Source organism: Salvia miltiorrhiza, chromosome 1, assembly GCF_028751815.1.
Source record: "Salvia miltiorrhiza cultivar Shanhuang (shh) chromosome 1, IMPLAD_Smil_shh, whole genome shotgun sequence".
NCBI lineage: Eukaryota > Viridiplantae > Streptophyta > Magnoliopsida > Lamiales > Lamiaceae > Salvia > Salvia miltiorrhiza.
In genome coordinates, this window is record NC_080387.1 from 31,802,600 (window position 1) to 31,823,531 (window position 20,932).

General features: G+C 36.4%; 2 protein-coding genes across 2 annotated transcripts in view; one reads left to right on the top strand and one right to left on the bottom strand.

Moving 5' to 3' along the window:
* Positions 1–20,932, bottom strand: part of LOC131020541 (uncharacterized) — a 1,142,091-nt gene that overhangs the window by 27,556 nt on the left and 1,093,603 nt on the right. The gene's annotated exons all lie outside the window — the stretch shown is intronic.
* On the top strand, positions 14,512–19,916 carry LOC131020366 (glucomannan 4-beta-mannosyltransferase 2-like). Its single transcript, XM_057949134.1, has 9 exons — positions 14,512–15,562; positions 15,666–15,764; positions 16,268–16,520; positions 17,865–17,975; positions 18,343–18,479; positions 18,563–18,676; positions 18,791–18,990; positions 19,073–19,276; positions 19,371–19,916. Exons 1-9 carry the CDS (start codon positions 15,233–15,235, stop codon positions 19,522–19,524), a joined length of 1,602 nt encoding a protein of 533 aa, XP_057805117.1. The 5' UTR covers positions 14,512–15,232; the 3' UTR covers positions 19,525–19,916.

Consider the following 20,932-nt stretch of genomic DNA (forward strand, 5'->3'; position numbering starts at 1 on the left):
ACAGACACCGCGATCGGCATTTTGTTCCACTATATTTTTTATAACATCCCAAAGTCTAGATTTCTCTTCCGAACCAACTGGTGCATAGACATTAATGATGCAGCACACAACATCATCTTGAACCCATTTTCCATTCACCACCACAGCCCCGCTGACGTCCCATTTGCTAGAAGCTTGGAAAACGTTTTTATTCCAAGCACTAACCAAACCACCAGACCGCCCTTCAGAATTCCGAACCACAAGATCAAAATTATCAATACCCCACCAAGAGTTACACACCGAGGAATCAAACTCAGTCATTTTTGTTTCTTGAAGGCAACAAAAGTCAATCTTTTGCATTTTGACAATCTCACTAACATCTTTCTGTTTCCCAATACTCCCAAGGCCCCGAATGTTATATGATAGAAAATTCATGGACACTTACTTGGTTTACTCCCAGCTTCTGTCCTCACGCTGCCTTCCTCTTGGCCCTCAATTTGCGCTGCCATCTCCTGATCTGTAAGTTGGCTTGAAAGCCCCAAAGTTTTCCCTAATTTCCAAATTTCCAAACTTTCGGTTTCCATATCCGCAATGAAGTTTCTCCATCCGTTATTTTCTCCCTGTATTTGGCACACCTTCTTCGATTTCTTGCTCTGTTTCTTTTTGTTATTTCCGAGAGCTTTACCAGCGGTTTCTTTCTCGGTGATTTCCTGAAGAAAAAGGCTTCTCTCCTCATCTTCTGACTGTCGTGGTTGGCCCTCGCGTTCTTTGTCTTTCTCCGATCCAGACTCGGCTGAAAGCCTCGTTTCTTTGGCAAAAACTTGACAGGATGAACTCTCTCCCACCTGACCTCCCGCAAATCCATCTTCCCTTCCCACTGTGACTTCTTCCACAAAAAGAGACGCTGATTTTCCACTTGTTTGGGGACTCGGGGAGACCAAACCGCAATAGTCAAAAAAGGGTTGGGCCGAAAATGCTTCCTTATCTCCTGGGCCACTCTGTAGATGATGTTGGCCTTCCTCTTCTTTACTGGACTGCTCTTCGGTTGGGCCCTCGGTTCTACCCCCCTCACACGATGTTGGAATCGAAGAGACTGTTTCTTGGGACAATGAAACGCTGCTGCTTTTGTAAAAATGCTTTTCGTCATCCTCTATAATAGCATCTGCCGGCCCCGTTGAGACATCCTCCGAAGACCAATCGGAGTCCGATTCCGTCCTCTCCTCCTCCGCCTGACATCTGACACAGAGATTGGGGGCATCTCGGACCTCCTCGACACGCATTTTGAAACACGTCCCCTCGATCACGCAATCCAAAATTCTATCGCATGAATAGAGGCCCGTGGCAACCTGAATGAATGCTTCATCGAACTTTTCCTTTGTCGCGGTGCCTTCATGAATTTTACGAACCACACCAAAGCTAGCACATGCATCGTTGAAGAAACGAGGATTCCATGCATGTAAAGGCACACCCACCCATTTGGTCCAGACCACTCTTTGATGCGAAACATCGCCAATCTTCCATTTCCTACTCCACGAGAACCAGAACCGAAACCATTCGTCCATCTCTTTAAGGATTTCTTCAGTTGGATCTCCGCATGCACTCTGAATGAGAACGAGATTCCCTCCAATTGTCGAAACTTTCAGTTTCCCCGAACATTCTCCCATGATTTCGTCTTTGACCTCTTCCCACAAGAACTCCTTTTTCAGAAGACCGGTAACTGCCCCCTGTATCCAAGCTTTCTCCTCATCCGTTGGCTTGAAATGAAGTACTTCTTCCGCTCGTGTCTCCTTTCCTTCGTTCCCCGTGAGAATATCTTTGAAGGAAATTCCAGCTTTCCTGTCCGCTCTCTCAAAAACACGTGCTTTCTCCTGACTCTTACCAGGCTTCGGATCCTCCCGCCTTTCAGCCCTCAGTTCTCTCTCAAACCTTGGTTTATAGACCCTGATTTTATAGCTGCCGATCCATAGCGTGTTAAGATCCGCAAGCAACTTATCGGGAAAACTCACCCCCCTGAACCTAACAAAACCGAAAGCTTTCCCACGCAAATCCCTCTTTTTTGGAGAAACAACTTCGGTAGGTTCCAAGACCGTGGCAAACTTTCTTCTCAGGAAATCCGCGCTGCAGCCGTCTGGCAAATTGTTGACGAAGAAAGTGGTGATCGCCTTATCCCTCCCATTCCACTCTCCCCTCGTCGATTGCCGCCCAAATCTACCACCATCTGTTCCATAAAAGGTTCTTCTCGAACTGAGACTTGTGTTCCTAGGGTTTGGGTATCTTTGGTGTCTTGTCGGAATTCTCTCGTAAAAAGATTGGCCAGCCCTTCGTTTCCTCACCTCTGTCCATTCCATTTAAACCCAATGAATTTGACAGCAGATAAAATCACATCGACTCAATCCAATTTCACAGAACCAGACATAACAACCAAGCAGTTGAGAAACGTATCCGTAACCGAACCGAAGAGAGTCGTAGAAGGTTCTCGAGCTCTGGGAGAAACCAGAGCACAATCAGTTTTCTGGAAGCACAATCGGCATCGGATTAGAGCCAATTGCTGGGTGTTGCAGGAACGGCGTCGGTCTGCTGCTGCGAAGGTCAACTGGGAGCGGATTGCGCCGGTCTGCTGCTGCGAAGGTCTGGTCTGCTACTGTGAAGATCGGCGCCGATCTGCTACGGATGTCTGCTGGATCTGCTACGGAAGTCTGCTGCTGTGTAGGTCTGCTGGGAGCCGATCGGAGGTCTGCTTGGATCGACTGGGTGTTGCAGGAACGGAGTCGGTCTGCTGCTGCGAAGGTCAGCTGGGATCCGATCGGAGATCTGCTGGGAGCGGATTGCGCCGGTCTGCTGCTGCGAATCTCTCTACTTCCTCTATCTTTTATATGCTTTATTGTTTTCCGATCCAGCAAAGAACACTTCAGAACATAACTCGGAGGAGGTCGCGGCGAGCGTCGGTCGTCGGCTGTTGGAAGAGGCGGCGAGGGTGCCTGCTGCGGGCGCGACGCGACTGTCTAAAACTCGACTGGCGAGAGTGGAGACAGAGAGGGGGCTTCGCGGGAGTCGCGGGGCTGGAGTCGCCGAGTCGGGTCCGTCCGGTGATGGGCAGCGGTCCGGTCCGGTGCAGGTGGGTTGGCTGGCAGCGGCGGCTAGGGTTAGAGACTCACATGTGGATCACATCTAGTTAAAATTAATAAATTCTAATAGTGCGAGCTAGACTATTTTGAACTAGTATATTTTCTGTAGAACGAAGAAATTCTATATTTTGTTTACGAAGAAATTATCAATACAATTCATGTGAACTACAACCAAAATTACTTTAATCGAATTATATGAAATCCAATTGACAACCAAATTAAAAAACCAATAACAAATCCACACACGTGATCCGTGAAGATTGAACTTAATTAGGCACAACACCTCAAGTTACAAAGAAATCATAAATTTAGTGCACGCGTGTTGGCCTAACAGTTTGTGGTTAATGCGTAAGATTTGAAGTGCTGAGTTTGAATCTATTGAGTTACTGTCTTTAATATTAAGGTGGGTTCTTTTTTATGGATAAATTATCATGGAAAAATGAGAGATTACAAAAATTTATGTCTTTAAATGCCTTTTTTCCTTTATTTTCTACAAAAGGAAGTTCACCATTTTTCAGTCCTTCTTTTCACTTCAAGGAGGGATAAAATGGTGAACTTCCTTTTGTAGGAAATGAGCCATTTAAAGACATAAATTTTTATTATCTCTTATTTTCTCATGATAAATTTATCCATCAAAGATAACACACCTTAAAGAAAACATTTTTGATCATTTCGAGAAAAGCATATGCTTCTAAAGAATTTTTACAAGTTAATATCTTTATCAATAATTGCCAATGAGGTTTAAATTAAATGGCAAAATTGAGATATCCAATAATCTTTTTTTTATGAGAGGTCCTATTGTTCATTCCCGCTAATGTATATAAATAGCATGAGTTGGCTTCGACGTCACACTGCTCCCAGCAACGCACCAATGACCATGAGTTTTTAAGTCATATAAAGTTTGTTAATTTGGGGAAAAACAAGGGACCTATTATGAAATTTTGACTAGGATGTAGGGACGTGAAAATAAAGTTGTCGACTTGTCGGCTGAATACTGTGGGCTTATGTAACTCAAAATAATTATGGCGTAATCATGAATAATTAATACTCCTATATTTTACAATAAATCTATCTAGCCACCCACGTATAATAAGGAATCTTGATTTATTTAATTTATTTTTTAAAATAAAAATAAGATTTAGTTATTTTAAGTAATTCAAAGTAGTAATTTTCCTCTCTGAAAGATGATTATGGCCGCATGAGTGTTTTGCCTTAATTAAAATCTTATATACGTGACTTTTTTTAATTATATTTTTCTTATGAGCATGTCTTGAACTATTATTGCTTTCGAGACAATTTCATTCTGGATTGAAATGTAGGATACTATATCTTTTTATTGAAGGAAAATGTAGGATACTACTGAAGTACTGATAGACTTTTTTTTAGGGATACTATTAATAGACTTAAAAAGGATTTACTGTATGTAATTAATATATATAGAGAAACTAGCAAATATCAGTGTAACACTGTGATTATTTAATATTATATCGTTGGTATGTCATTTTCTAAATATATATATGTGTGTAAAATATTAATACTGAATGATGTTTTAGAGAATAATATAAATTATTGATCAACCGAGTTTCATAGTCAGGCCCTCAATTTTATCTAGTTATATAATTAGGCCCTTAATTATGCCTTGGTTTGGTTAGTGTTAATAGTTTGGAAAAGGCAATGTTAATCCGAATTTGCAGTTTTCATTGCAATTATAACAGCATCTTTCATTTTTTTTACAAGTAACATTCCCTAATTTTCAAGTAATAAAATCATATAATTTAATTAGTAAAACGACGTCATTTTGGTCACTCATCTAAAAAACATAAATTTTGGCCATTGTTTTGCCCTTAATTAGAGCGGATTGGATTCGGGTTTGCGTGCAGGTTAGGTACACTTGGCACTATAGTACCAACAGAAACAAAAAATCAAGTAAATTACTCCTTCCGTCCCATTATTGAAGACACACTTTCCTTATTGGGTTGTCCCAATAATAAAGACACACTTCTATTTTGGGAAATAATTAGGGCTTAACAACACTACTTAATTTAACACTAATTAGACTATAAATAACTAACCAAACCCTAAAATCTACAAAATTCGTCCGTCTCCCATCTTTTTTTCTCTCTCTCTTGAATGTTCTCCCCTCTCCGGCGAACAGCACCGCCGGTTCCTCCCTCAAATCTCCGGCGAAACAACAGTAGGCGAGCCCACCATCGGACTCTCGATAGGGTCGTCGCCCTTGCTGCTGCCAACCAGAGCTCGCCAAGAAACATGTAAAGCTCCATCTTCCCATGGTTAGCCCACAACCACATCTTTCCATTTCTCAAACTCGCCAAGAAACTCCATTGAAGCAGTCGAGCTCCATCTCCACCCAAACCCCAACCTCCCTCCTCACCTCCAGCTTCTCTCGCATCCTCGCCGCTCTCTTTCTCGACCTCATTAGAGAAAATCAGCCATAGCTTCGTCGCCTCTCTCTCGTCTACGGCGACCGCAGCAAAGCCGCAACCGCGATTGAAAGTGGAAAATGGCGATTTCGATTTCGATTGAATTGCTGATGAAGACCTTTCCCTTTTTTGGTTTCGATTTTGATTTCTTTTCAAGGATGAGAATGAAAATTGCTTTTCAAAGATGAGATGAAAAATTACTTTTCAGAAAATTGAAGTAGACCTTGAAAATGGCGATTTCAATTTCTGTTTCTTGATGATTTGGGGATCCAAATTTGTAGCTTTATTTCTGATTTGGGTGTATGATTTTTGGGGATTTCAGATTTATTTTGAGTTTTATGTGCGATGTGAAAAAAAAGAAGACGGTTAATTTCAAAAAAAAAAATTAAATGTAATTAAATTAATTAAAAATTTCGAAATTCATAAATTTATAAATCAATATGAAACTCAAAATAAAAATAAAGAAATTTACTAAACATATTTAATCAAACACACTAATCTAAATGGGCCACAACACTTTACCACTTAAACTACTTCTCCTTAATCTCCGTGCCCAAATGAAGTGTGTCTTCATTATTGGGACGGAGGGAGTAGTACTTTTGACACAAATAACAATATTAGAGCATCCGTAGTCCCACTTCTATTGCACCCACTCCAGCAACGCTTGCACCTCCATTGCACCTCCAACGCTTGCACCTCCTTCGCTTGCACCCACTCCAGCAACGCTTGCACCCATAGTGGGTGCAATAGAAGTGCAATAAAAGGGGCGCGTGTAAACACGCCCCTCCTTCGCTCCCACTATTGCCGAGTGCGACCCATCGCCCCCTCCCTTCGCTCCCGGGTGCAGCAACGGCGCTGGGTACGATAGGCCGGGTTCGATCCGGCCATCGCACTCAGCGCTGCGGATGCTCTTAGTGCCAAAAGTACAAACAAAAAGCAAAAAAAAAAAAAGTAAATTAGTACTTTTGCACAAATTACAATATTAGTGTCAAAAGTACCAACACAAATAATAAAAAAAAAAAACAAAGTAAATCGGTATTTTTGGCACAAATGGTAATATTAGTGTCAAAAGTATCATTCCATGATTAAACTCTAAATGAGAAATCTAAACCATAAATGGAGAATGTAAACCCTAAATAGAAAATCTAAATTCTAAATGGAGAATCTAAACATTACGGAAAAGTGTTCAAAATGGCTATATGACTGCACTCATCTATATAAGACAATGAAATGTATCAGCAGAAGTATATGACACTGTTGACACTAATATGGTCACTAGTATCATTCGTGCAACACAAATAGGCGTGACCGACGAGTAAAAGGGTAGTTTGGGCAGAACACGTAAAATATGGCCAAAATTTATGTTTTTCAAATCAGTGGTCAAAATTTATGTTTGCTTGTTCAAAATGACTATATAACTGTATATTTTCATTAAAAAATATCAAAAAGTTGTGTTATAATTGTAATGTCTTAAAAAGTCATGTAGAATTTAAAAATCTAATTAACGTAGTTATTTTTTATAATTGATCTATTTTATTAATACGGGTTAGCTTGTATGTATTTTCTCAAGGATAATAATTATTCCCTCTGTTTCTCGTCCCGCGAAACTTGAGCAATTTCTTTTCGGTATGAATTTTAAGGAGATAGTATTTTGTTTGTTAAGTGTGGTGGGTGAAGTGAAAATATGAATAAAGGAAAAATAATTTACTATATAAAGAAACTGCTCAAGCTTCACGTGACAACCCGAAAAGAAATATTATTTAAATTTAGCGGGACGGATGGAGTACATACGATGATATTTAATGACCCAATTCACCCGAATTTTCTTTTTTCCGATAACGGAATCATAGCATAATGCATGTAAAAATCACATATCTCATTGAACCAAAAGAAAATCATATTTGCAAAAACTTGTATTAAATCTTCTTTATTATATGTTAGAAAAGAATGACCATTCTAATAAATTAAAATTAAAAGAATGAAAATATTAATTATTTTTAATAAAATAAAAGGTATAATTATTATGAAGACGTATAGCTAGTAAAGAAGACCGAATGCGTGTACCTAATTATTGTTACATCAAAATATATTTGAAATAATTTCATAATATTATTATCATAACAATGAACATGTTGTCGAGGAGGCTTAACCCAAACGATAAAATTGAGGCACTAAATACTCTTTCTTCCAAGAATTTATTGCTTCAAATCCCATCGATAATATTTGTATTGTGTTTATTTGAATATTTTGTCTAATTAATAATTATTTTGGATATTTAATCAATTTTATAGCAGCATAATTTCTATTTGATTAATTCAATATAATATACTCCTTTCGTCTACGATATTATTTTCATTTTTGTCATTTTGATATGTTCATAATATTATTTCCACTTACATTTATAGCAGCATGATTCACATAACACTTTATCTTCTTCCACACATTTATAGTGAGACTCAAACTCCATTCACACCAATATTCACTATTAATAATTATTATCTATTTTTTTTTATCAGAAAAAGAGGTTATGTATTACTCAAAAACAAGGTACCAGAAGTACCAATACAAAAAACAACAGCAGAGTCTCATCTAGCGAAAAGGCCAAACGAGACGAGGCAGAAAAGGAAAAACCCGAGAGACTCAGGGCAAAAGAACTCCAAAACAGAAAAAAAACCTGGCCGGATCAGAACCAAAAGCAGCTCTCCTCACCCTGCCTCGCCAGATCAGTGCAGTACCGTGCGCACCAAAATGAAAAAACTAAACAATAAAATAGGAGGCCAAAGAGAAATTTATGTCGTTCACAATATGAAAACGATATTTGCACGGAGGGAGTATGCAAGTATCTTGTATCTCTAAAAAAACCAATGAATATGCCAAGTAAAGCACATCGTGGTTATTGATCAGAGTAGATGGTACTAGATGTGCAACTCAAGGAGCAATCCAAGAAGAGATTATAAGTTTCTATATGAATTTGATGGGAAGTGCAGCTCCTAGTCTTCCTATGGTGGATAGGAATATTATTGCAAGAGGCCCTATACTCAATTACAACCACCAGTTGCAGCTATGTGCTCCCTTCTCTAGCCAGGAAATCAAAAATGCGCTATTTAGTATGAATTCAGAAAAAGCTCCTGGACTAGATAGATACAATGTCTTTTTCTTTCAAAAGACATGGGATTGGATTGGTGCTGAAATCATTGCAACTGTACAAGAATTCTTCTCAATAGGTTTTTTACCTAGAGCTCTAAATACTACTCTGATTACTTTACTGCCCAAAACAAGTACAGCTTCCTCAGTTAAGGATTTTAGGCCTATAGCTTGCTGTAATGTGCTATATAAAATCATATCCAAGACCTTAACCAATAGAATGCAATGTATATTGGATTACCCTCATCAGTGAGAACCAATCTGCATTTGTACAAGGCAGGGTGATTTTTTATAACATTATTTTAAGCCATGAAATGATAAAAGGTTATGGTAGAAAGGGTGTTTCTCCAAGATATATGGTCAAGATTGACATACAAAAAGCCTACGATTCAGTAGAGTGGCCATTTATGAAACATCTCATGCTAGAGTTGGGGTTCCCACACCAGTTTGTCTCTTGGACAATGGCCTATTTACAGTCAGTTACTTATGCAGTTAATGTGAATGGAGTTGTAACAGAACCATTCCAAGCTAAGAGAGGACTTAAACAAGGTGATCCGGTATCACCTTATTTATTTGTGATAGCTATGGAATATCTCAACAGGTGCCTAATGGAGCTAAAGGGGGACAAGATGTTTCACTTTCACCCCTAGGTGCAAGAGATTGAGCTTAATTCATTTATGTTTTGCAGATGATATGCTCTTGTTTACTAGGGGAGATGAAAAGCTCAATAAAGAAGTTATTGTATGCCTTTGGAAAGTTTTCAGAGGTATCTGGTTTAAAAGCTAATGAAACCAAGAGTTCTATATATTTTGGAAGGGTGAATGATACTACACAAGCTACTATTCTTGAAGCCATGGTATGACAAAGGGTTAGCTTCCCTTTAAATATCTTGGAGTGCCTATCTCATTAAAGAAGCTGTCAATTGCGCAATGTCAGCCATTAATACAGAAGATTCTAGGAAGAATAGACTGTTGAACTGCAAAGTTTCTTTCTTATGCAGGGAGAATACAACTCATCAAATCAGTCTTGACTATCATTCAATCCTATTGGAGTCAAATATTTCTACTTCCTCAGAAAGTCATCAAGCTATTACGAGCAGCTTGTAGGAACTTACTGTGGCCAGGGAAATCTGGTACTACTAAAAGAGTTCTAGTGGCGTGGGAACACTAGTGTCAACCTAAAACAGCTGGAGGATGGAATCTCACTGATATAAGATGGTGGAACAAGGCTGCAATTAGCAAGCAATTCTGGAAAGCTGCTCAGAAAAAAGATTGTTTGTGGATAAAATGGGTTCATGAGTATTACCTCAAAGGACATAGCTGCATTACTTGTGTCATTCCAAACCAAGCTTCATGGATTATTCGAAAAATATTGGGAGCCATGACCTACTTTGCTCAACTCAATTCAGGTAATTGCAGCCTAACTCAGACTACATTCTCTATTCGAAGAATGTATGTGGCAATGAGTGGTGATGCCCCAAAGGTGAAGTGGCAAATGATGCTTACAAGGAATATTGCACCACCCAAGTTTATATTTATAACTTGGTTGCCTATTTTAAGAAGACTATCTACTGTGGAAAAGCTGGAGAAAATTGAAATTTATTGTGACAATGAGTGTTCTCTGTGCATGATTGAGAATGAAACTATTGATCACTTATTTTTCAAGTGCTCTTTTTCTGCAAATATTTGAAAGCAACTTGCTGAATGGAGTGGAGTTCATGAACAGGTGTTAGATTGGCAAGGGGAGCTGAGCTTCATGGAGACACAATACAGAACCAAGTCTGGAAGACAACTCCTCTATAGGTTGGTGCTATCTACCGCGGTTTATTGTATATGGAAGGAACGAAATGCAAAGAAATTTGGGGATAATGTGTATACGGTTGAGCAAGTGGTTAGACAGTGCCAACTACACATAGTTACGATGGGAGCAAATGATAGAAAAATGATGAGATATTTGAAGAATTAAACCCAATTAGTAGTCTTTGTTTTGTTAGTTCGTAAAGTTTTATGACATTGCTCATTGGTAATAAAACCCCCTCTATTTACCAAAGAAAAAAAAAAACACATCGTGGCCTCTTATGTCCGTTGGCAAATTCTAGTGGCAACATTGAGGGCATAATAGTCCTTTGGCGTTGGTGGGCTGTGGTTATTGACTTAGATGGTTGAGATTGTTATGATATTTTGTTCGGAAAATGGAAACAGAATCCATCCAAAAATTAAATATAAATTAGTTTATTAACACCAAATTACATTTTAGGCCTTTCCTCTAAATCTGGATGGCCCATGAAATCAAATCAGCCACGTAGCATGCCATTAATGGAACCATCCAATTTAGATTCCACACATTATTAACGTTAGGAAGCCACCGACGGCCCCATGACGTCTCACAATTTTCTAAATCTCATTATCATTAATTATTTTTAAAATCTCTAACAAAATGTGGAATCTTAAATTTATTTAATTGAATTATTTACAATATTATTATTATTATTATTATTATTATTATTATTATTATTATTATTATTATTATTATTATTATTATTATTATTATTATTATTATTATTATTATTATTATTATTATTATTATAGTTTTAGCTTTCAGCGAATTTTAATTTATAGTCTCAATTTTTATTTATTTTTTGTATGTATTGAACTTTGAAAAATTATTCAATTATATACATAATAATGCTTAAACTAGGATGTTAGTTGTTTCATGCTGAAATTATACTTGAAATGATTAGCAATTGCCATGAAACCATAGATATTAGTGTATTATATACTGAAGAGAATTTTCAATGGTAGGTAACCCATCGTTTCAGACCACTAGTATGTATGGTTGAAATGAGCTAACTTTCAGGCGCGGTTTCGATTATATTGGTGGTCCGATGATGATGTGCTACCTACCATTGAGAATATTCTTTAATGCAAGATACATTATGTTTTAATTTCGTGGCGATTGATCATCATTTCAACCTTTCATATATAATTTCGGCAAAGCACAACTATTGCATAATTTAAACTTAATTATAACTAACAATTTATCAAAGTTCAAACTATATACGAAGAATAAATTAAAATTTAAACTATAAACTAAAATTCATTCTATGTATAATTCACCCTTATGATGATCATGTGTTTTGTCCCTTTTGTGATACTCAAGTGATGTGATTGTGATCCTCTCCACCAAAACGAATGAGAACTAGAGCTTATACTTTATTACAGTAAGGAAGGGTATTGAGAGAAGGCTAGTAATTAATAGAATAAGACTAGAGATATAGGATTCTATTTCCTAGAAAACAAATGGCTACCTAATCTATATGAAGAACAGATTTGTATTTAATTTTAAATCTAGAAGATGCATCAATAAGTCGTTCCAGCATATGTACCTAAACTTAAAATTAATTGAGAGTCTTCTAAGACAATTTAGTTGTAACTACCTTTTGTTATTTATATCAAGAGCATAATTTTGATTCACGCCTTTATTTATAACTATTGTTTAATTTTTAATTATCAACATGATATGTTTCTTGTACCACGCACCCACACCACACAAATAATTACCATCACTCCATAACTATCTTATACTAATATAGGAAATACTATTATATTCAAATATGATTGAAATTATAAAACCTTATGCAGAATTAATTGATTCAATGCGCAACATCGTAATTGAAATGTTATAAATTGAGACTATTTTTGATGGAACGATGCAAAACCCATGTAATTAAAAGTGGATTAAAAAGAATTAATTAATGAATATAATTAAAGCAAATAGATGGAGTAAATTAAGGAGACGAAGACGACCGACAAAAGAGACATTTGTTGAGTTTTGGGTTTTGGATAGCAAATCTCGCAATTTCATGCGCTGCTTTCAGCCCTGTTTATTTCTGACTAAATCGGGCAAAAACTATAATAAAAAATAAGTAGAGGGCCTACATATAATTTTCAAAACAAAGAAGAAAACGACCCCAAATTTTTTGTGCGTTAACCTGTTTGTTGTTGATACCTAATCTAACCTAGATTTAGAAAAAGAGTTGAGAGGCCAAATATTCCCTTACTTTTTTCATTTATCAAAAAATAATTCATTTTAAACAAAAAAAGTCATCAATTAGACTTTTTTGTTGTTGTTGCATATATCACTATATTCTATTTGACTTGGTAAAATTATTCTCATTTTAATGTTATAGTTCAACGCTTAAACAGAATGTAACAAAAAAAATTGAAATTTATCACCTACTCGCGGATTAATAGATTAGCTAGATATGATGCGTTATGATAATAGTGCTACATGAAGTAATACATAGTGGGAGTATTTGTTTTTACATACATAATAAATTAAAAATCATAGTAATAAATAATTTTCATGATAGCTTATATGTTTGTACCACATATTATTCAGTGAGTATTTAAATGAAATTCTTCAGTTTTTATATACGCAACTTGTGTCTTTGATCATACAATTGTGTTGATAATGTGGAATAACAGGAATGGATGTGGAAATTATTATTTTCGAATTAGATTATTATTATTATTTTTGTTTATATTTTTTTTAAAAATGTATTGTTAAAAAAGGCTAAAAAAATCATTTGAGGGAGTTGCAACAATTAGTTGTATATATACCAAAAAAACAATAATAATTAAAAAAACTATTTGGCAAATGTTCATATGTTACATATTACACCAAGAATGAGTTTGCAAATCAAACACATACAATTATGTGACCAATCCATTATTAGTTATTACTATATACTTTACCTAGATTTATTAAGAAAGTGATTACTCATCATTCAGATATATTTCATAAACTACCGTTTGAGAGGAATAAATATGGAAAGTCATCATTGCAGTTTTGAACAATTATATCTTATAAGTATATTGTAAACAGCAAAAAAATATTTCAAAATTCAAATATACATTTGTTGCCATCAAAGGGCAGTTTGGTCCATGACAATGTCATAATTCAGCTCCTTATCTTGGGTGCCGTTTGAATTTGGGAAAAAGTGAGGGGCGTGAAGTGCTATTATGGCATAATTCAAACCCTTATTTGCAAAATGTAAGGCGGCCGCTTCCTTAGGTGCCGCCAACTTAATTGCCTCAATCCATGCAATGTGCCAAAAAATTTCCCACCATTTTCGAAGTGGAATATGTAATTATTCAAATTAAATTTATCTTTCAAAATTTATAAAAACCTTCTTATTCAATTTATTTCTTCGTTACTTGCCTTTGCCATCAAAAGGATGCATTCTCAACAAAAGTATGAAATTTACATACATTTTTATTTTGGGAAATCGCTTTGAGTAGGGCATATCGAATAATACATTCCAAAACTATCAAATCAATTAAAAACAATAAAAAATGTTGGAAATAAAAATCAAGCACAACCTCAAATATCCAAGCTAAAAAGTATAAAAATTACAACCACTTCATACTTTATAACTAACATGTGTTGATTTCTATCACATTATGTCCCCCATATCAATTAAAATAACAATTTATTTATACAATCACAATGTTACTTTAATTATATAGCGTACGATAGTGATCACTTATAAGACAAAAGTACAATACATTAAATATTTGATATATAAATATAATAACTAATCACACTAATAATAGATCATCTCTCCCTCTCTCTCCACATGAACTTGCTACACTTTATCACATGAATCTTGCAAAATTGCAACTTTTCTTCACCCATACTTCACCATATTCACATCACCCAAACCATTCTTATTTACTTTACAAAATTCACAATTTACCTTTTCCTTTTTATTAGTAGTACTTAAAAATACAACTTGGCTCAATATCAATCATGTGTAAAAATTTAACTTATATCAACCATGAAACATGCCAAAAGCCCCCACTCAAACTTACATGTTATTCCAATTCATCAATCTACAATCATAGAAATGCCACCTTCTTGGATCACACCATCTTTTGGCATGGCATAGCACCCATAAGCTATCAAACACCACATCACATTTTCCCATTTTTGATTAATCATTAAAAAAAAATCAATTTTATAGTAAAATAATATACTACTACATACCCTAAACTCATTTTTGTTACATTTATCTTTTCGTCGGCGTTTGCCCAATTCACTTTAAACTTCTTTTTTTTGCAATTTCTTGAAATTTTAAATAAAAGAAATAGTGTCCCACCATCTCTATGATTTTGTTTAATCAATTCCTAAAAAGAAAGGAGAGGCAGAAGTCCTAAACCAAACTTAAATACTGACTATAAATCCTCCTCATTTCTCAGTCACTCCCTCACTCCCCAGTACTCTCTCTCTCCTCTTCTCTCTCTCTCTCTCTCCTCACAATGCCGCAATGCTTTGACGTCTCTCTTCTATTGTGACGAAGAAGCATTGCTCGGCAAAAGCAGGGATCTGAAACTCATCAATCACTCCTCCGAATTCGCCTCGCATTTCCATTTCATGGAGATCTATTGAGTTTCAAAAATCTAGAGAGAGAATAGGTGAGCAGAGCAGAGCATTTCCCCTGTTTTTTCCTTTCTGAGCTGAAAAGGGGGAAAACCGAAAATGGCGGAGATATCGGGTAAAAATTTCATACCGGAATCGTTTCAAGGGTACACGCCGGACATCGCGGGGCAAATCGGCCTACTGTGGGAGCTAATCAAGGCGCCATTGATAGTCCCCTTGCTCACCATCTGCGTCTACATTTGCTTGGCTATGTCGATAATGGTGTTCATGGAGAGGCTCTACATGGGCGTCGTCATCATCCTGGTCAAGCTCTTCTGGAGGAAGCCGGAGAAGCGCTACAAATTCGAGCCCATGAAAGACGATTTGGAGAGCGGGAACGCCACTTACCCTCTCGTGCTCGTTCAGATCCCCATGTTCAATGAAAAAGAGGTCTGTCTCTCTTCTCTTCTTCATTTCACACACACACACACACCGCATGGGTATGTGTGAGAAAAAAAATGGCTCAAATTGTTGTTGTTTGGTTTGTCGGCAGGTTTACAAGATCTCCATTGGCGCAGCTTGCAATCTCTCGTGGCCTGCTGATAGGCTTGTCATTCAAGTTCTCGATGATTCCACTGACCTCGTCGTCAAGGTATGTGTAGACAGTGATGAGAGAGAGAGAAAGGGGAAAGAAATCTACAATAGAGTCATTCCAATTGGTTAATTGGATGAAACAAGTAACTGAAAAGTTTTGATTTGAGAATTCAGTTGTTTTGTAGTTATCAGTTTTGGAATTTAATCGTGTTCTCGGTTGGATTGCTGATCCCTCACATGAATTCTTCCTAAAATTCAATCATTACACTCTGAAAATCAGATAAAGTCACAAAACCTGTGGCCTTGCAATTCCTGTCTCGTCGCCATTGGAGCTCTTTTTCGTACTTGCATTTTCTACTTGGAGAAAAAACATTTTTATTTCCCCCCTTGTGTTTTGCCATGATTTCACATTTATTGATGTTCAACTAGTTTGTAACTAACCCTGACAGCAGCCATAATTAGCGAATGTTAAGTCATTGATTGCTCTATCCTTGTATTACCAAAGATATTAATTATTCAAGAAATTAAAAACAAAAAAACTGCAATTAATTTGTGTTGTAGGATATGGTTGAGAGGGAGTGTATAAGGTGGGCAAGCAAAGGCATAAATATTAGGTACCAAATTAGAGAGTCAAGAGGAGGCTACAAGGCCGGAGCCCTTAAAGAAGGCCTCAAGCGCGACTACGTCAAAGCGTGCGAGTACGTCGTCATTTTCGACGCCGATTTTCGGCCCGACCCCGATTTTCTCCGACGATCCGTCCCCTTCCTCATCCACAACCCCGACATTGCCCTCGTTCAGGCCCGATGGAGGTTTGGTAAGCAAGCCTTCTTATCATATAGTTTATTTTTTAAGAGATCAATAATAAAATTATATATCAATAAAAAGTAGCAAGCCTTGTTTTGATCGTAAAATTGGATAGAACTATCTTGATTGATCATTTTTAGGGTGAAATTGTGTAATTCAGTTGGTATAAAAATGTCATAAGACATTTTATTTTTGGTGGTAAAGTATTGTGTACATGCAAAAGTGTCGGTGGTGTTAGTGTATATAGTATAGTAGCCTAATTTATTGGGGTATAGATAGTTAATAGGGGCGCACAAATTCTGTTATTATTTGCTGCTGCGAAGCGGCGGGCCCCATTTTGACGGGGTTTTCCCCACGCCGTGGGGCCGTTTTACGCCTGCTTTCGTTTTTATTAATCACCACAACTCACGGCGTTAGTTTCTCCCCCTCGGATTGTTTTGATGCTGTGAGTGCTAATTTTTTACGAATAAATACTAAAGTTTGTTTTTTAATCAATAATTCAGATGTAAAATAAACCGATTTGCTTCTTCAACTTCTTTTTTTTATTTAAACTGTTAAAATATACAAGCCGCTTAATTATTGCTTTACATATATGTTGTGTTATAATTTTAATGGTTAGCACGATACATTAAATTAATCATACCTCTAAAGTTTGATTTAATAGAATAGCATGAGCTATTGAGTTGAATAACCCGTTTTTGAAATAGTTAATCTAGGTAAGAAAAGAAAAGAAAGGGGGTATTTTGTTTTATTGGGCAAGAGTAGTTCAACAAAATTCGCTTTTCTCGATTTATGGAGCAGTAAGAAATAAAAATAGTATCTCCTGAGAAAATGACAGAATAATCCCGGCGTTTTGCATGAACAAACGCCCCTCCCTCCATGCAAGTCGAGTGGTAGATCTACGGGGCAGTTTGGTCCTTTCAGCCGAAACCGACAAGCAGCTATTACGGGTCAATTCTGCGACAGTAGATGAGGGGCATTATGGGGAATTCAATCACCCCACGTGGTGTGATGCTCTGTGCAGAGCCGCAGAGACCAATGGTGGAGCCGCACTGGCTAAATTTTATTTTAATCCCAGTTGTCAACAGTGTGTGTTTGTGTTAGTACACCGACAAATTAATCAAAGTTAAACAACCTAAGTTACACATACAGTTGTCAACGTCTGACGTGGCATCCCATTAGCTGTCGTGTCACGTGGTGTCAGAATTAAAGTACCCGATTATTTTCCTGTTCCTGTTTTATTATTTATAATTAAACACATAGCATAAATAAACGATTTGGTGGAATAATTTATTTACCTACGGCTTTTGACTTGTTCTAATTTGCTGATTAATTTTTAATTTATTTTTTGCAGTGAATTCCAACGAATGCTTGCTGACGAGGATGCAAGAAATGTCATTGGATTACCATTTTAAAGTAGAGCAAGAAGTTGGATCAGCCACTCATGCATTCTTTGGCTTCAATGGTATGCTTTGCTTTAATTGTGAATTGTGATTGAAGCATCAAATTACCTTTCCTTGTTCTATTAACTAACAATATTTAAAGTTGGGATTTTTCTAATTGGCAATTAAGCCCCTTTTATTTTAATATTCTTGCTCAACTAGTTGAGTTATTTAAAAAAGAAACATACATGAAATGTAAGAGAAAACATGCAGCCTACAAGATTTATTATGATGATAACAAATGATGCCATCACAAATGTGGTCTCTTCCTTTGCTACTAAGTGACATCATTTGCTACAAAAACAACACTTTCCCGTGATGATTTTGATAGCAAATGGTTCTAGTAAGTGTCTAGACCACGGTCGTGCTAATGATGTGGCAATGTCACAGGAACCGGAGGGATATGGAGGATCGCGGCCATAAACGAGGCCGGGGGGTGGAAGGACAGGACCACTGTGGAAGACATGGACCTTGCTGTTAGGGCTGGTCTCAAGGGCTGGAAATTTCTCTACTTAGGAGACCTCCAAGTACATTTTCTATACTCATAATATCTCCTTTTTGGTTAATGTTGGAGCTACCTAAAACTCGTGTTTTTTTTTTTTTACAATAGGTGAAGAGTGAACTCCCTAGTACTTTCAAAGCATTCAGATTCCAGCAGCATAGGTGGTCTTGTGGCCCTGCCAATTTGTTCAGGAAAATGGCAGTGGACATTGCAACAAACAAGGTTAGTTTAGTTCAACAATGTCTCTTTTTCATATTTTCCTAGCCTTTTAAAAGATAACAAGAAACTGTTTGTTTGAGAATGTAATGAAAAACTTATTGTCATTCCTTTGTGCAGAAAGTCACTCTGTACAAGAAGTTCTATGTGATCTACAGCTTCTTCTTTGTCCGAAAGATCATAGCCCATATGTTCACCTTCTTCTTCTACTGCGTTGTTCTGCCATTGTCAATCCTCGTCCCAGAAGTCTACGTTCCTAAATGGGGAGCTATCTATGTCCCCTGCATCATAACAGCCCTCAACTCAGTCGGAACTCCAAGGTACACATTCTAATACAAGTCAAGTTAACCAGTATGGCAACCTTGTACTGAGGATCAAAATGACTAAAACCTATTCTTTTAGGTCATTCCATCTGCTGTTCTATTGGGTGCTGTTTGAGAATGTGATGTCGTTCCATCGCACAAAGGCCACATTGATCGGTCTCTTGGAGGCTGCGAGAGTGAATGAATGGGTGGTGACCGAGAAACTCGGAGATACACTCAAGAACAACAAAATAAGTAACAAAATCGCATCTAAAATATCCCTATCTAAGTTGCTAGGAGATAGGTAAGAATCTTTGTCATTTGAAGCAATCAAACATTTGATTTGCAAGAACAAAAATGGTGACAAAACGGTTTTTGTGTGTTGTTGTTTCTGTCAGGATCAACCTACACGAGCTCGGATTTGCAGTGTTTCTATTTATCTGTGGATGCTACGACTTCATGTATGGGAAGAACTGCTACTTCATATACCTATTCCTTCAAGTCATCACCTTCACAATTGCGGGACTCGGATACGTTGGCACCATTGTTTAACGGCATTTCTTGGCAGAGTATGATGATGATCTCTCTGCCTCACATTTATGTATTTGTATCCCTACACAAAAAAAAAATGTACACAAGATTGCTTGCTCTGTTTTGGTTGCATCAAAAGAGAATCACAAGGGCTGGAATTCGCCCGCGATTTCTGTCAGCAAATATTGACAGAGAAAAGCACAGAAAATATAAGCATGAGAGCATGTTATACAGTTGAAGAAAGAAAGGTTGCAGGAGCATAAGTATCATAAATATTAGGCTAGGAATAATATTGTTTCCTTTTGATTTTCTTTAGCTTATAGTGGTTGTAGTTGTGTGACATTGTATTTCATTTTAGTCGGTTAAATTTTTGTGATGAATTTGTATGAATTTTTGGTGGGATTTTTGATGCATCGCTGTAGTGAACTACAAGTATTCTCTTGTGATTCTTTCAGACACATTATTGCTGACATGTGTATGTTTATAAATAAACAGGTCGAATTTATCAGTGATTTTTGTGATAAACAGATTCCTTTGTTTAAGTCAATTTCGGAAATTTAAAGAACTTCAATTTAGGCCTGAAATTTGTGAAGGAGACAATCAAACACAGTGGCAAGGTTCCATCCAGTTTCCATCTCAGTCTTGTGTTCCTTCTGTAGGCAGGGCTGATCCAAACAAAAATAGGGCCTGAGGCGAAGTAATAATGGCCCTATATTTGTCGTAATAAAAATATTATATGACAATTATATCAAAATTAAAAAAATATTCTATTCAATTATAAAAAGTGATTTCTTCTAGATGCTTTACTTGCAAGCTTATTTATAATGTTATTTATTTCAAGCATTTTTAGAACATCTTTTTCAATTGATAAAATTATCAAATCATTCAATCTTTCTTGTGATATTCATGATCTCATATATGTTTTATTCCAATAATTTTAATTCTGAGAAACTCCGATCAACTGATGCTATGGTAACATGCATAGTCAACACGATCCTATAAGCAATTGCAACTTTTGGATAACAATATGCACTTTTCACAAATTCAATAATATCAATAGCTGATATAATCTCATTTGGCAAAGTTATTTGTAATATTTTTAATTCCATAAATAAATCAATATCAAACAAATTATCATGAGTAAAAGTAGATTTCAGAGTAACACAATGGTTTTCTTAATTCATCATTATCGAATGCTTTTAAATTTTTTGAATCAAACATAAAACCAAATTTATATTCAAAAAATTTCATTTGTTCAAATTCACATAAAAGCGATTGTCATGTACACGACAACTACAAAATATTTAATTTTAAATGACTCTTCATGTGATAATGAAATTTCAACACTTTTTTCCTCATCAAATTATTTTTTCTAGTAATACAATATTTTATTAAAAAAATGGCTCTATACTCATTTTAGAAGCAAGAC